Source organism: Tachysurus vachellii, chromosome 2 (genome assembly GCF_030014155.1).
Source record: "Tachysurus vachellii isolate PV-2020 chromosome 2, HZAU_Pvac_v1, whole genome shotgun sequence".
In the NCBI taxonomy this organism is placed as follows: Eukaryota; Metazoa; Chordata; class Actinopteri; order Siluriformes; family Bagridae; genus Tachysurus; species Tachysurus vachellii.
Window position 1 is genome coordinate 34,301,348 of NC_083461.1, and position 16,766 is coordinate 34,318,113.

Consider the following 16,766-nt stretch of genomic DNA (forward strand, 5'->3'; position numbering starts at 1 on the left):
GGGTTGGCACTCCGTCCAGGGTGTATCCTGCCTTGATGCCCGATGACGCCTGAGATAGGCACAGGCTCCCCGTGACCCGAGGTAGTTCGGATAAGCAGTAGAAAATGAGTGAGTGAGTGAATGAGTGTATGAATAATGATTCATACACTCATTCATACACTGAGTCTTTGGACAATGATAATAATAAATAATTACATCGTGATACAACACAATACTACAGTGTTAAAAATCAAAAGGTCTTTTTCCTCTAATACAACTAGTATTTGTTTAATAATATGTGTGCCAATTGTGTGGAAGGAAGCTATTCAACAGAAAAGGGCAACTACGTTTTAACAAAACACGACAGCCATTACCTGTGTTCGCAGTGTGTTACGCAGTAGGTCTACTGCTATATGACATCTTGTGCAAAAGGGCAAGAGCTGATCTCTTTTTCTTGTCTCAAGAGGTAATGGTGTTCAAATTCAGTTAAGCCTGAGATATGTTTGACCTTCTCATCTTTCTTGTTATTGGGTGTCTAAATCAGAAAACTAGGCCAGATATAAGGCTCATCATCCTCTCTCTCTTTCTCTCCCTCCCTCTCGCCTTCACCCTCTCTTTCTCCATCGCTCATTTACGATAAGTTGTACTTCTCTGGAACTTTTTGAGCCATTACCCCAATAGCAGTTTGAGTAATAACGGTGAGTAGTGTCATTTCCTAAATTTGATCCAATCCTCAATAATGATATACATTAGAAAATTTAGGAAATGGTGTGCTATGTTGAAATCATCAACAATCATTATGGTATAACAGTTCCAAGAGGCTTCGAAAGGTGTTCAGTTGCATTGACCTGTCGCTACAGCAGTTGGAATCGAATGGTATTGAACTGGTCTGGTTGCAGTGTTGCACAATAAAAAAACAGCTTTTTATTGACTGCACTGAGCTCAAATGTCTGCCCAATGAGTCTAGCCTTAATCTGTGGTTATACTGTACCAACCCCTCAAAAAAGAGTTGGAATGGCGAGACCCGTTCTTTTCGTTTGCTGTACAAAGAAAACATTTGTTTTTGTGATTAAAATGTTAGACAAATTTCATCTTTCTGATATTTACATCTAGATATGTTTAACAACTTTGAAAATGACACCTTTGGTAACAGACCACACAGTTTATAGGGAAGCAAAAGTATAAAAACAGATCTTAGTCTTAAATAAAATGAAAATATTAATATTAAATATTAATATTGATACAGCCCTGTGATGGGTTGGCACTCCGTCCAGGGTGTATCCTGCCTTGATGCCCGATGACGCCTGAGACAGGCACAGGCTCCTCGTGACCCGAGGTAGTTCGGATAAGCGGTAGAAAATGAATGAATGAATGAATATTGATACATTATTTTATTAACCAAATAACTTATTTGCTTATGCATCACATATTTGGGCTTTCAAGAAAAACAACATACTTGGTTGCTTATACATTGCTTGCAATAACTGCATCAAACCGGAGACCCACTGACATTGTGTTCTTTTTTGTGTTGCTTTTTCAGGCTTGTAAAACAGCTTATTTTAGTTCTTATATGTTTTGTCCTTGTTTGAATGTGTTTTAGGTCATTGTCTTCCTGCAGGATGAAGTGCTTCCTAATTATACTGGATTTCTCTGTAAATTGGCGGACGGAATGTTTCTGTTTGCCATCATCAATGAATATTATTGACCCTGTTCCAGAAGAATCCATGCAAGACAAAGCCATGACACCACCTCCACATTTACAGATTTTAGCAGACACTCTTTTCCAGAGTGACTTACATTTTTATTTCAGTTTATACACCTGAGCAATTGAGGGTTAAGGGCCTTCCTCAGGGGCCCTGCAGTGGCAACTTTGGGACCTGGGATTCGAACCAATGACCTTCCGATCAGTAGTCAACGGCGCTTAACCACTGAGCTACCGCATCCCTGACTGACCCCTGAGCAGGTATGTTTTGAATCATCACTAAATCCTTTTCTTTTGTGGCTGATCACATTATTTCTTTGCAAATTCTTATCTAGATTTAAAATGTTAGCTTTTTATATACGTTTATATTAATATTCATATATATATATATATATATATATATATATATATATATATATATATATATATATATATATATATATATATATATAATCGTTACATCATTGCCTTCATATTTCTGCTCTTGAAGACTTTGAATGGTGGATTGTGATTCCTTCACCTCTGCCATTTTCTTTACAGCTCTCACAATGTTTCTGTCATTAATTGCTGTTGTTTTGTCCTGTTTGAGGTCTTGCTGGTAGTTCACCAGTGCTTTCTTTCTCACGACAGCTTTCTCATAGATCTTCATGTTGGTTTATCCTTTTTAACAACAAATAACATCTTCACAAGCAAAGCCCAGAGCTCAAACCAAGTGTTTAGAGCTAATAATTGTTTAAACCGTCAATGTAACAGGGTACACGTGGGCAACAAGAAACACCTGCCAGACACATATTCCAATATTTCAGTTGCTTAGTTGTTAAACATTTTCAGTACATAGCAAAAACAAAAGAATTGACCCCTCTAATATATTAGGATGGGACTGTATAGTCATAATAAAGTTATCTTCTGAAATGGATAGTAAGCATTATTTTTCCCTCTTTAATCATTATTTATTAACAGAAGAACATCAATAAGAAACTATTAACATATTTACTGAAAATCTCATCGCCGCTATCCTACTGATATGTATATGCTTACGTCCATATTAGTTTCGCATCTGCGGCCACTCCATCCATTCTCACATTGACAGTCGTATGCGTCGATGCCGTCTGAACAGCTGGCATGAAAAAAGGCTTAGTTAATGCTCTCTGACAAGTGCAAACTCTAAATCTTTATGAGCAATGATTTATTAGGCACTATTGTGCACGCAGATCAAGCCAACCACCCAGGGCTAGCACTCTTTCACAATTTCTACCTGTTAGCAAATGATGTTTTATACATGTAGAATTTGATAAGGTGAGTGCTATTCACAAACATAGCAAACAAATCAATATGCATCATTTAAAACACTATACTTACAAGCTATAGCCATAATTATACAAAATTATATAAAATTATATTAGTCAAGTACAGCATTAGGGTATATGAGCCATATACATAGTACATAGTCCCAAGCAATTTCTGTATAGGCATTTAAATCCGATCAGTATTCTTTCTCTGGCCAATCCAATCAGATTTTATGTGTTTATTTTATTTGCTCTGGTTCATTTCCATAACAGGCATTTGCAAAAACAAGAGAAACGTGATAACAGCACTAAACAACTTTCAGTTCTTCTGCTGCTTACACATATGACTTCAGAAGCAGAATTCAATTTTAAACCGTATTCAATTAAATCAATATAAAAACACCATCTGAATGCATGGCCTTTATACATCATGACAAAACCATATAAATTATATTTGGCACTATTTGAATTTGACTCATAGATATTCACTGGTTATTAGAGATGAGCCGGATACTCGGCTGAAACGAGTATCCGGTACGGATAAAGCACTTCTGCCGAGTACGAGTATTATACGAGTAATACGAGTCAATATCTGTGCTCGGATTGAATGAAAATCATCATTGGGTAGCTGATTGTGTCAGCGTTCTGTGATAGGCTAGTCACAGCGCCCCTCCCCTACAGTGATAGGCTAGTCACAGCGCCCCTCTCCTACAGTGATAGGCTAGTCACAGCGCCCCTCCCCTACATACATACAGATGTATTGTGTTGCTGTGTCTCGCTCTGCTCACTCACAGTCACACACAGAACAGCTCTCTGTCTCTCCCTCAGTCACTCGGGTTCGCGGGTCTTTTCCGTTAACGTTTAGGGTTTCTTCAGCTTTTTACTTCGGGTTGTAACGTTAATAATACGTACTTACTAACCAGTAGAGTTCTGGTAAACGTGGGTTCGTTCAGACGTGGTTATTTTTTTTACCAAATTAATTATTACCAGTTAAAGCCCCGCCCATTTCAAGACAAGCCCCGCCTGCTTCCGGATTAGGCCCCGCCCACTCCGAGTACAGATACAGATACGGATAATTCATATGGTTAACAGATACAGATACAGATAATGCTGTACTCGCTCATCCCTACTGGTTATGTTTGCAAAGTTCAATAGAATGACAAACTGCTGTTGATATTGAACTGAGAAAACTCAAAGCTTAAAGCTTTGAGGTGCCTTCACTTGTGATGATCTTTTGATGGCCAATGACAAAGCAGCTCTTGCCTGAATATCTGAATATGTCTTAGGGCTCACGTACCTGCCATGAACACAGGGGTCTGAGGCGCATTCGTCAATGTTGCTCACACAGTCCGAGCCCGTGAAGCCACTGGAACACAGGCAGTGGTACCCACTGGGGCCGTCAACACACCTCCCACCATTTTGGCACGGATTTGAGGTGCACTCATCCACGTTCAGCTCACAGTGTGTGCCTTTGTGCAATCAGTTAATCTAATTAATAAATCATACAGTCATGCATTCATTCATTAGATCATTAATTCAACCAATAATTTGCTCTTTTATTCAGGCCTTATTGGACTTTTTGGTCCAATTTTCTTTCAATATTTGGCATGCACTTCTGCTTTGGCAGGATACATACACCCATAATCATAGACATCAATGCTGTGATACTAAAACCTATTCAGTGTATTTGTGGTAAACTAAGCCTAACAAAAATGCCATAGTCAAAATCTTTGTGTTGTGTGCTAGAAATAAATATTTATTTGCTGTTACTCCAGTAAATAAATTTTCAACCTACTCAATTTTCAACCTAAATTTTCCTTAAGGTGCTTTAGTATTTCTAGGCATGTGCTTGCCTGCCATCAGAGATAATGATATAGGAATGAGCTATCTATATAACATATATAATTAACATTTTATAATTGCCATGTTTCTTCTGATTTCTTGTACATTTGAGATGTTTATGTTCTATTTACTGGCATGGTAGTTAATTTATTTCTTCTTGCTCAGTTAACTGCCTACAGACCCAATGAGGGCAAGCTGCATTATTGATCAAATACTAATTATTCCACCCCTGAAACCAAGTGTTTCCCCAATATGATTATTTGTGCAGTGATATTTACATTAAATGGTCCATTAATTACCGCAAAGCAACAGCTCAAAGATGCTGAGAGAACATACGTATAAAGCACGCATGAATTAATTATTAAAAAAAAATATATATATATTGTAAGTTAGATTATATAAATCTGCTTTTATAAATCTGTATGCAAGGGTCTCTGGAAGACTACCGTAATTTCCGGACTATTGAGCGCACCTGAATATAAGCCGCACCCACTGAATTAAAAAAAAATAATTATTTTGAACATAAATAAGCCGCACATGTCTATAAGCCGCAGGTACCTACAGGTACATTGAAACAAATTAACTTTACACGGGCTTTAACGAAACATGGCTTGTAACAAAAATAAATAGGCTTTAATGAAACACGGCTTGTAACAAAAAATAAAAAATTAGCAGTAAACAGTAGCCTACCAAAAAAGTCATTGGTCACTATCTTTCTCCTCCTGTGCACTGAAACTACTGAAGTCATCTCCTTCCGTGTTGGAGTTAAAGGTAGGGTCTCCGATGTTTAAGAAATGCTTCAGAAAACTGAGTAGGACCGTGCTAATCTAGAATCAGCTTTCCAGCGCTGGAGAGAACTGAAGGAGCGGGAAGTTATTCACAGATTGGAGTTTCCTGAGTCAATAACTCCTGAGCTAACCGCTGTTGCTACACAAATAACACCTCTTTTCTATTGTAGTAATGTAGAGAGGCAGCTACAACCGCGTTTTGTGTAGTAACAGCGTTTAGCTCAGGAGTTATTGACTCGGGAAACTCCAATCTGTGAATATGTGGCCAACTTCCCACTCCTTCATTTCTCTCCAGCGCTGGAAAGCTGATCCTATATTAACACGGGTCCTACTTCTTGCCTTATCGTAAGCCTTTCTTCACTTTCTTTCTTTGTTTTTATCCTCCATGTCAATGTTAAAACCGCTTTCTGCTAATGTCACACATGCACACTGAACACTCTCTCCGCCGCATATTGACAAGACACGCCCCTTTCTGCTCATTGGCTACACGTTTGTTTTGATTTTTGTTCTGATTTTTAGTTTGTGGTCCCGACTCAGTTTTCTGAAAGCGTTTCTCAAACATCGGAGAATCTACCTTTAACCCGTTCGGCAATTTCATTGGTCTAATGAAAGCTTCATGCTGCCAAAAAAATGAGCACATCACAGAATCCATATATTAGCCACATCATTGTTTAAGCCGTAAGGTTCAAAGCGTGGGAAAAAAATTGCGGCATATAGTCCGGAAAATATGGTAAATAGTTGCCAATGGCTCGTCATGGTTTGATACTATGGGATTGCTGCAAGACTGGTGTCTAAACACGTGTGGAAACAAGCCAAATTTATAGGCCAAAGTGAGGTCAGGTGAAGTAGTAAAGCATATCAGCAGAAGTTAAAAGGGCATTTACGACAGAATCCCCAAATTCTTTTACTTCCCGAAGCTGTTTGTCTATCTGTGTGGATTGTATGACTATTTTTTGAATTGCCTGTCTATTTTATGTGATTATTTGCAAAAATGGCTAGCAAACAGTTCAGCTGAACTGTCCCTGTTTTCTTATGGTGGATGACTCACATGATCTTTGTGTCGTTTGTTTGGAAGGGGAGCACATTCAGTCAGTCCTCGAGGGGGCTGAATGTGTTTATTGCAAGCATCTCTCAATGAAAAAAGCTCTGTCAAAATCTTAGCCAAAAGAGTTAACAGCATGGCATCGAAATGTCATGCTTGCTCACATCAGGTGTTTTTGCTCAAGAGCAAAGGTCTTCACCATCTGAACCATAAGGTTTATGCACCCGGGCTTCGTACCCTTCATTTGCGGTAAAGACTCCAGTTTCTACTTTGCAAAACAAATGCAATGGGGTCTGTTGCCAAAGTAAATCATTCTTGACAGACACCTCTCATGGGCTGGGGTGCAGTTTTCAATGGCCGCTCAGCCCAAGGACATTTGGGAGACCCTCATCTTTCATGGCCCATAAAATGCCTGGACATGAAGGCAGAGTTAGCATTAAAAACACTTCCTCCTGTAACAGAATGGCTACCATACGTTGGTGTGCACATAAAACACTATACTGCTCTCTTACATCAACCACCAGGATACAGCAGTTCCTACTCTGGTCAGAAACCAGACTGTAAGGGCAATTTCTATTTTGTGGCATGCAAACTTAGGAGCAGACATCCTGTCACAACAGGGGCTGACACCCGTGAAATGAGACTCAGCCTGCATGTGGTGGAATCCATATGGCAGAGGCACAGCTGAGCGGGAGTGGACTTGTTTGCCTCTAAGGACTCGACTATCTGAGGACATACGCTCCCTCCATGAAGAAAATACATGCCCTTAAATGGTACCTCTTTAAAACCAGACCACTCCTTGATTGTTACAGTGCTGGAGTTCCTCTCAGCAGGGTTAGACCCTGCTCCCCTTAAGGTATGATGCCTCTCTGTGGAGGCATCACCTGGTTTCTTGCTCTTTGTGCAGTGCCAGATTTTCTATGGCCAGTTCAAGCTTTTAGGATGTCCACCACTCACTTGGCATAAATCCTACCAACTTTTGGTCTGCTTTGGTGATTTCAACAACAGAGGTCATGTGATTTCCAAACAGATCCTTTCTCACTGAGTTACATTTACTTTCACTCTGTTCTATGAGGTGCCTGGGATTCTTGTCTAGGAGTCAGGGCCCATTCCAGAACCTTCCAGAACTCTTGCCTTTGCATGATTGTCTTGTGGTTCCTCTTTGTACATGTACATAAGTATTTACAGTTTAAACATGGACTCAATCCCAGGATCCCAGGTCCTTCAAGGTTGATCTGACATGCTTGCACCTAGTAGTCTGAGCCAGTGCCTCACAGACCTGCTGTTCAGTCATTCTTCCTTAGTGTGGCGGTGTCGGTACTGACATACTGACACTTAGGGCATGCCAGAAACGTCTCCTTTTAGACTATTAGAAACTTTGGATTCATTTTTGCCAATAGTGCTCCAGACACAAGCATTTCTAAAGAGCATAAAATAGCAAATAAGTTGCTTGATCTTTTCTGGAGTTCCTTTTCTATAGGAAACCCTTTTGTAACGTTCTAACCAGAACTCCTACTGTAGATCCAAAGCAATACAATGACTAACTTAACCAAGTGATTTCTTTTAACTGTAAAGTGCTATATGTTAAAACAGTATTATTATGCAGTATTTCATTCTCTATATTGTATTATAAAGCTATATGGTATAATATGGCATTATAATGCTCGTTATAAAGGTGTGATGAGGTAGTAAATGTAGTTTAGGATAAAATGTCTAAGAAAACCTTAAAATACTAATGTCACATAAAGATCAATTAATTCTATATAATGTACATCTTAGTTATCATAAACGTTCTAAAGCATTAAAAAAAAAAGAGACCTACCAATAAAATCATATGGTTGCAAGATAAAATGTTTTTCTATTACAGTGTAGGAGAAACTATACATTCTCCTTCCCATAGCAATTACTTTTCTCTACAGGAACTACTTTAATCCATAGGGTATTATTAGATTTGTTGTCCCACAGAGAGTGCGTGTGAAAAGAAAAAAAAGGGAAGAGAAAGAAAGTAAGGGATACAAAGAGGTACTGCAATTATACCACTATAGAAATTTGGATACAGTAAGTATTTATTATCTACAATCCAGAGACCTTTAACAATCTGCACAATGTGTGTGAATGTGTATGATTATTAAAAACAAGCGTGTTGTGCAGAAATGTGCTACTTCACTCACATCAGAGTTAACATTTAAAACAGTGATTCCCAACCCCCGGTCCCCGGACCGGTACCGGTCCGTGGATCAAATGGTACCAGGCCGCCCAAGGAACATTAAATTATTTCAATTTTATGTACTGTGGTGTATTTCTCTCGGATTTGTGCGACTATCCATGGACGAGAGGTTAACCGGGAGCTGAGAGACGTCACCTAAAGCCGCACCAATACCGCGCATGCGCAAAATATCGGGGTGGTTATAGGTGACGTCTGGAGCTGAGCGGCTGCACGCGGCAGCGGCGTTGTAGCTTTGGTGGAGAGAAGGTGTGTATCGCTCTTCTCTCTGTTCACCGGTACTTTGCTTGAAACAAGGACTGGCATAACGTATGCCCCATTTCACCAAAAAGAACCGAGTGCTGGTTCAGAGCTAGCGCTGGTGCTGGTTCAAAGTTGGTTCCACTGGCGTACCTTCTAAGAACCGGTTTGTCTTTCCACCGGCTAGCGAGCCATCACAGAGCCGAGTCTGACGTCACTGTATACGTGTCACGTTACACAGCAATGTTAGCGCAGCAGCGGCAAACACAAACACATCAACAATGGTGGATGTTGCTTTACTGTTAATGCTCATGGCTTTGTGAACCTACATTAACACCCAAACGTGGCGAATCCAACGTGTACGTGCAGCTCCATGTAATCTGTATAAACGGAGGTTGTAATCGAGAAAGTACGTAACGTTATTTTATCATTAACACAGAAAAAAGTTAGCCTTAGCATTTAGCTACTTACTATCATGTGTACTGATAATGTATCATATTGCGGTAAAGTAAAAGTATTAAACATTAGTATACTTAAGGTACATTATCAAATGCGCTAACAGTAGCCCCGCCCACAGCTCCTGACACAAGCGGTTCTTAAGTCTAGACCAGCAACGTTTTGGTGCTACTTAAGAACCACTTTTCCTGGTTCAGAGCCGGTGCTTTGGCTGTCGAAAAAGAAAGAACTGGTTCTAAATTAGGCTCCAAACCAGCACTCAAACTGCCTCGGTGGAAAAGGAGCAATGGTCCTCTATCGGTCAACGTGTCAGCCACATGACAGTCTACTGAAAGCCAACTCAATTTGAACTGATTAAAGAGGAATCATGAACCAATCAGGTTTAGATCAGGTTTGACTGCAGTGAAAACACCAGCTCCACACCACACCAGCTCTTTCTGGATAAGACAACACACCCCTGCTATAGTTGATTATATTCCTATAACAGCACATCATTTTTTGGGTTTTATTTCACTTATACTGCAGCAGCTTGCCACAGAATGACACACTATTCACTTATTTTAGAATTTCTATGAAACAAGTTATTTCCTGTTGTTGATGGCGGTAAATGCACCTTAAGTTGGTTTGCCATCCGCCAATAAAAATCAGAAGAAGAAGAACAACAACATTTGTTTGTCTAAGGACCCCCGAAAATGGCACCGGTGAAGAGACATGCTTACGAGGCACAATTCAAACTACAGGCTGTCAGTTACGCGGTTGTAAATGGGAACAGAGCAGCTGCGAAAGAATTCAACATCAATGAATCTATGGTTCGGAAGTGAAGGAAGCAAGAAAATGAACTGCGCCAAGTTAAGAAGACACAGTAGATGAGGACTTTGATGGATTTGTGGGAGAAGATTGATTAAAAAATAATGTGTGTGTGTGTTGTTAAATAGTAGAATAAAGTTCAACTAAACTCACTGTTTTGCTTCCGTTACCTTTTTTTGTAGACCGTATGTTTTAGCATGTGCCCTATAATACGGTGCGCCTTATGTATGGGTTAAGTACAGAAATAGACCCCGTAATTGAGACTGCGTCTTATAATTCGGTGCGCTTTATAGTGCGGAAAATACGGTAGCCATTCCTTTACTACTGTTTTTACTGTTACAAACACACAAGAGACTCCTTTTATAAATTTTAAGAAGATATTCTACTTTGCTATATCACTGGATGTAGGTTTTTAAATCTGCTTCTTCTTTGACTAAAATTATTATAGATTGTCTGCCTTACAATTCCTTATGACTAACTGGTTACTGTAGAAATGAAAACGTTTGAACAAGGGCATTAATACTGCATAAGCCTGGTATTTGCCTAACAGTCTACATGACTCAGAGTAACTGTGAAAGAAAATTAATAATAACCTTCTGACCAATATGATTTGAAAATTCAACAGTGCAGGGTGGAAGAACACAGAACTCAGCTGACACCAGCGTATGACACATAGCAAGTTTTGTCACATGTACCGTCTTTGTTCATTTTTTTTTTTTCCCTTCTGAAAAAAGTTGCAACAGCATTGCATGTCTTATTAGGGCAAATATTTCCTGTGAATTTGAGTCAGATGAACCAATCCAAAATATATCCTCTGGCCTGGCTCTCCAGGGACACATCTCTTTCCTCAGATGAGCAGAGAAAAGAGAAAAAGTAATGACTTGTACGAGGCTGAGAAGGCGCCTAATAATAAAAGCTGCTTCTTGGGGAATTGGAGCTTGTGTGCCAGGTTGAACTCTCACAGGAGTGCCTATACCTCTGAGATTTCAGTTTTTTTGCTTGTTTCTCCTTGTTCCTCCACCTGGAAAAGGATAAATTGATAATACAATGTGGAAGACAAATGAAATTAATCTTCATGCTCAGGCTGACAGGGATCACCACAATGTGATCTTACCTATAAAAAGCACAAGCATCATTTTATGGTTAGGATAAAAAAAAAAATATATATACAGTATGCTAATAAATAAAGGAATGGGTTGAGGAAAGGTGGCAAAATCAAAGCAAATCAAAATGCAACCGGAAGAAAATTGGTTAAGTAAATGACAGAAGACTGTGCTACATTTACTCAAGGAGACTGTGGAAGTGTGATAAAATGTTCAGGAAATATAGCTCTAAGCGAGGAACCTAATTAAGGTGGTTAAACATGTGCCGTGTAAGTTCTTTCCATTAGGCCATCTGTAAAAAGAAAGGGATCTCTACTCACATTAGGTAGCAGTGTTCAACATTGATTTGCCATCAATTATGGGTTAAAAAGAAACATACCAGTGTATCCATGCCGGCACACACACACAAAACCTCTGGGATTGTTGACACACACACCGTCATGGAGGCAAGACGAAGATTCACACTGTTTCACTTCCAGATTACACACAGTCCCACTCTTTCCAGGCAGACAGGAGCATCGGAAGCTGGATCATTATTTAAGAGAGAGAGAAAAAAAATGTGCGTGTGTGCTTGAAGCTAAACAAATAAGTCTTCAAATAAACCAGTACATGGTTCAAACATCAAAAAAACTTGCAATGTTAAGTATTCTTATTTTGAATTAGCTCTGGGCAATACTAAAGCTTTACACCAAAGTGCACAGATGATCAATGTTCTACTGCACCTTTTATGTATTCAGCTCAATGTGCCTTTTGCTGTATTTAATGCTGCAGAAAATAAAAACAAGAAAATCTGCAATAATAACAAAGCAACAAAAGCTGGCTGTTGCTTGCCCTTGCTTAGCATCGCTTTCTGAGCCCTCAAGCTGCTGTAATGTCCAGAGATTTCACAGTTCACGAAAGTAAAGAGCTACTGAACAAACAGCCAACTTAACAAGTACATATACTCGACAAACAAACAAAGAACAAAGCAAAGCCTTTCATATAAAGACAGCTCTACCTACTAAGCAATATAAGAGTCATCTAAAAAATATTTAACTATGTGTGCCATCTATCTATCTATCTATCTATCTATCTATCTATCTATCTATCTATCTATCTATCTATCTATCTATCTATCTATCTATCTATCTATCTATCTATCTATCTATCTATCTATCTATCTATCTATCTATCTATCTATCTATCTATCTATCTATCTATGCATCTATCTAGAATCACTTCCTGAGAGTGGGATCTAATATCAATAACAGGGACAAAACCTCTCTCATTTAACATTTATGACCTTGGATGAGACCAAATCCTATTCTATCCCTAGAAAAATTATTCTCCAAGTAGAAGATAGAACACTCTTGTCAGGGTTCAACCTGAGCCCCAAACACCTGATGTGGGCAAGCACAACATTTCAATGCCATGGTGCCAACTCTTTCAACTGAACAAGTATGAGCCAATGAAAATTGGCAAAAATTTAAGGTAGGCACAGAGCTACAGTACATATAGATTTCCCACAAGTTCTTAACATATTTGTGGCGTTGAGGGAAAAAATGGAGATTTTCCTCATCGAGAAGCAGATCATCAAGCTTAGAATGGACAAACACTTTTTGATCATTTAGCCAATCTCAATTAAGCTCGGCCACAGTTAAGTCACAACCTCATGGTGCTCCTGAATTGCATTGGATTGAGGAAGCAATGATCAGAATCAAAAAGATCTTTATTGCCAAGTATGTTTTCACATACGAGGAATTTGTTCTAGTACAGAAGCTCCACAGTGTAAACAGAATGGCATTGACAAGACATGAACACATATATAATAAAGACAGTTGTATGTACAGTGGAAAAATGTGCAAATTGAAATATAAATGATGCAGGTTACATTCAGTCCCACATCTCCTCAGACCCAGACATGGTTGGATCCTCGTTGGGATCAGAGGAGATCACAGAGCTGAGTTTCTATACAGGATTCTGCAAATTAGATCAAGCTCTGCCTCCAATCATCGCGAACCCAATGATTAAAGCCACCACTCTATGATGTCAAAAGTGAGACCCAAGCCATGAGGCTCAGAAGTCTGACCTGCTTATAATGCACACGATCAGCCCGCTTACAGACTGACTGAGTGTGCTTCATTCCCGAACCAACAATACAAAAATCATGTGAGTCGTTCACTGTAAAAAAGTAGAGAAACAGCAGCACAAATCTTCTAAACTGTGTGCTGTCTGTTATAGCGATATATTGTTATCACATAAAACAATATAAACACACACACACACACACACACACACACACAGGTTCCTGAAGTCAAAGTATGCTGCCACTGCTGGGCCCCTGAGCAAGGCCCTTAACCCTCAGTTGCTCAGTTGTAAGTCACTCTGGATAAGGGTGTCTGCTAAATGCCTTAAATGCTAAATGCCGTAAATGACATGCACATTACGTCACCTGACCTCATGTCGTCCAATAGAATTGATGTGTTTCCACACACGCTTTAGCCACCAGTTCCCACAGCATCACGTCATGACGCAGCATTAAGTTCCATTAAAAGGGAATATTCCCCACACTATGATGCCATAATGTTGTGATTAAAAATTAATGGTGTGATTAAATAAATAAAATTCTCGTTTTAAGCAAAATTGTGCCTTTATCTACAATATTAACGTCTCTACCATAAAAACATATTTTGGTATTTAACATCTCTACCTCTACATCTTTAACATCTCTTCCAACAAAAAAGCTATTTCACCAAAATTCTGAGAATATTTTTTGTCCTTCTGCCTACAAATCTCATGTCAATTAAGGAACCAGTTTAAGACACCCAGCTGTAAATGTGTCCAGCTGCCATAAAAATATCTAAAACCTTGTCAGCCGACTGTGATATTTTCATGATTTGATGAACTAGCTGAATAGTGAAATAGACATTAGCCTTGCCAGTTCAGTTTAAAATGAGATACAGGATGTCAAAATGTCCTGTGCCTTCACGTCATAACTGAAACAGAGGACACACCACACAGATGACAGTGGACAAAGTATTAAAATGTTAAAATAGCCTAATGGGACAATAACAACAAGATATTTAGTCAATAGAATAGTACTGACTGAATCAGTGATTATTTTAGTGAAAGTGACGTGACGTGACATACGGCGAAGTACGGTGACCCATACTCAGAATTCGTTCTCTGCATTTAACCCATTCAAAGTGCACACACACAGCAGTGAACACACACACACACACACACACACACACACACACACACACAGCAGTGAACACACACCCGGAGCAGTGGGCAGCCATTTATGCTGCGGCGCCCGGGGAGCAGTTGGGGGGGTTCGGTGCCTTGCTCAAGGGCACCTCAGTCGTGGCCGGCCCGAGACTCGAACCCAAAACCTCAGGGTTAGGAGTCAGACTCTCTAACCATTTAGGCCACGACTTCCCCTTTATTTATTGCTAAAAAAATCAAAATCAAGTTTCATTGCTTGTTGTTAACTTATATATACTATATGGGATGTGGTAGTCTAGTGGTTAAGGTGCTGGATTACATTTATGGCATTTAGCAGACACCCTTATCCAGAGTGACTTACAACTGAGGGTTAAGGGCCTTGCTCAGGGGCCCAGCAGTGGCAGCTTGGTGGACCTGGGGATCGATCCCATGACCATCTGATCAATAGCCCAACACCTTAACCACTGAGCTACCACATCCCCAATCAGGGACATTACCAATCGGAAGGTTGTGAGTTTGATTCCTACATCCAAGCTGCCAATCCTGGGACCCTGAGCAAGGCCCTTAACCAGTTGCTCAGTTGTAAGTCGCTCTGAATAAGGGCGTCTGCTAAATGCCGAGGACTATTGAAAATGCTTCTATTTTTAATTATTTTCTCATTTAATACAGCAATTTTAAATCAGTACAAATATTATTACTGACAAGTAGAATCTATGAAAAATGTACATAAATTTTAGAGTTTATTTATTTCAATTTTACTATCGGTGGCTTAGTGGTTAGCACGTTCACCTCACACCTCCAGGGTTGGGGGTTCGATTCCCGCCTCCGCCTTGTGTGTGTGGAGTTTGCATGTTCTCCCCGTGCCTCGGGGGTTTCCTCCGGGTACTCCGGTTTCCTCCCCCGGTCCAAAGACGTGCATTGTAGGTTGATTGGCATCTCTGGAAAATTGTCCGTAGTGTGTGATTGCGTGAGTTAATGAGAGTGTGTGTGTGCCCTGCGATGGGTTGGCACTCCGTCCAGGGTGTATCCTGCCTTGATGCCCGATGATGCCTGAGATAGGCACAGGCTCCCCGTGACCCGAGGTAGTTCGGATAAGCGGTAGAAAATGAGTGAGTGAGTAAACATGCATATAGAATAGAGATCGCGATTAGAAAACAAGTTACAGTATAAACATTTTATTTTTTTCTGAAATATTTTTTCAATCTGAAGGAATATTAGTTGTGGGTTATACCACTGTTCTACTAGCACATTTTTACAAAATAACCAAGGCACTTCAACAAAAGTCTTTATAATGTGGAAAACACAGCAATCAAAATGAGACTTTTATAGAAGAGAAGAAGATTGCAAGTTTTTACATCTGTCAATTTGACTTCAGCACATTTGCTGCTATTGGACATCACTAGTTTGTCACACTGCTCTGGTGCGATCTTGGCCGACTCTTTTCCAGGCTCTTCCACAGGCCAGAGTTTCTTGTCAATAACTTTTCCAATTTTCAATCGGGTTTAGATCAAGACTCCGTTCTGGACATTTCTTTATTTCAGTTTTTGAAACTTCTTTACAGGAGCTATTGTGTTGCATGAAAAGTGCAGCCTGTCTGGGAGATGCTTGCAGGGAAAGAACTGCATGCTGCCAAAGGAGGTTCTGATTAGAGGTCTTCACGTGTCCACTTAGATCCGAAAACCCGAGGTCCGACCCGAGACCCGAGCCGGTTCGGGTCTAAAAGTTTCACGTGTGCCTCAGACACAGGTCGGGTATAATAATCGGGTAGCATCGGGTCTCGGGTAATTTAAAATGAATGTGTTTTTACCGAATGGACCCGAGAAGACCCGAACTACTGTATCTCACGTGTGTGCATCGACTCGAGTCCTTTTCCAACCTCTCCTCTGTTTGCCAAGACCGCTTGCGACATCGTGTTGCTGGCTGTAAGCTAATTTTCGTTTAAACAGACCTGTCAATCAATTCTGAATCCACGCTGTAGCGGTTACTTTTCTGTCTGACTGGTGCGTGCAGGGCTGCATCGGTGTGTCCAACCGGTCGGGTCGGACTCGGGTCTAATTTTTTCAGGTTTGTCTCGGGTCGGGTCTTTCTTA

The 16,766-nt window shown here is 40.0% G+C and overlaps 1 protein-coding gene across 1 annotated transcript in view; it reads right to left on the bottom strand.

Annotated features, from left to right (window-relative positions):
* eys (eyes shut homolog) overlaps positions 1–16,766 on the bottom strand; it is a 301,631-nt gene that overhangs the window by 130,567 nt on the left and 154,298 nt on the right. Inside the window, 3 exon segments of the mRNA XM_060888558.1 lie at positions 2,720–2,798; positions 4,265–4,436; positions 11,849–11,994. Of these exon segments, the coding sequence (XP_060744541.1) occupies positions 2,720–2,798; positions 4,265–4,436; positions 11,849–11,994 (397 nt within the window).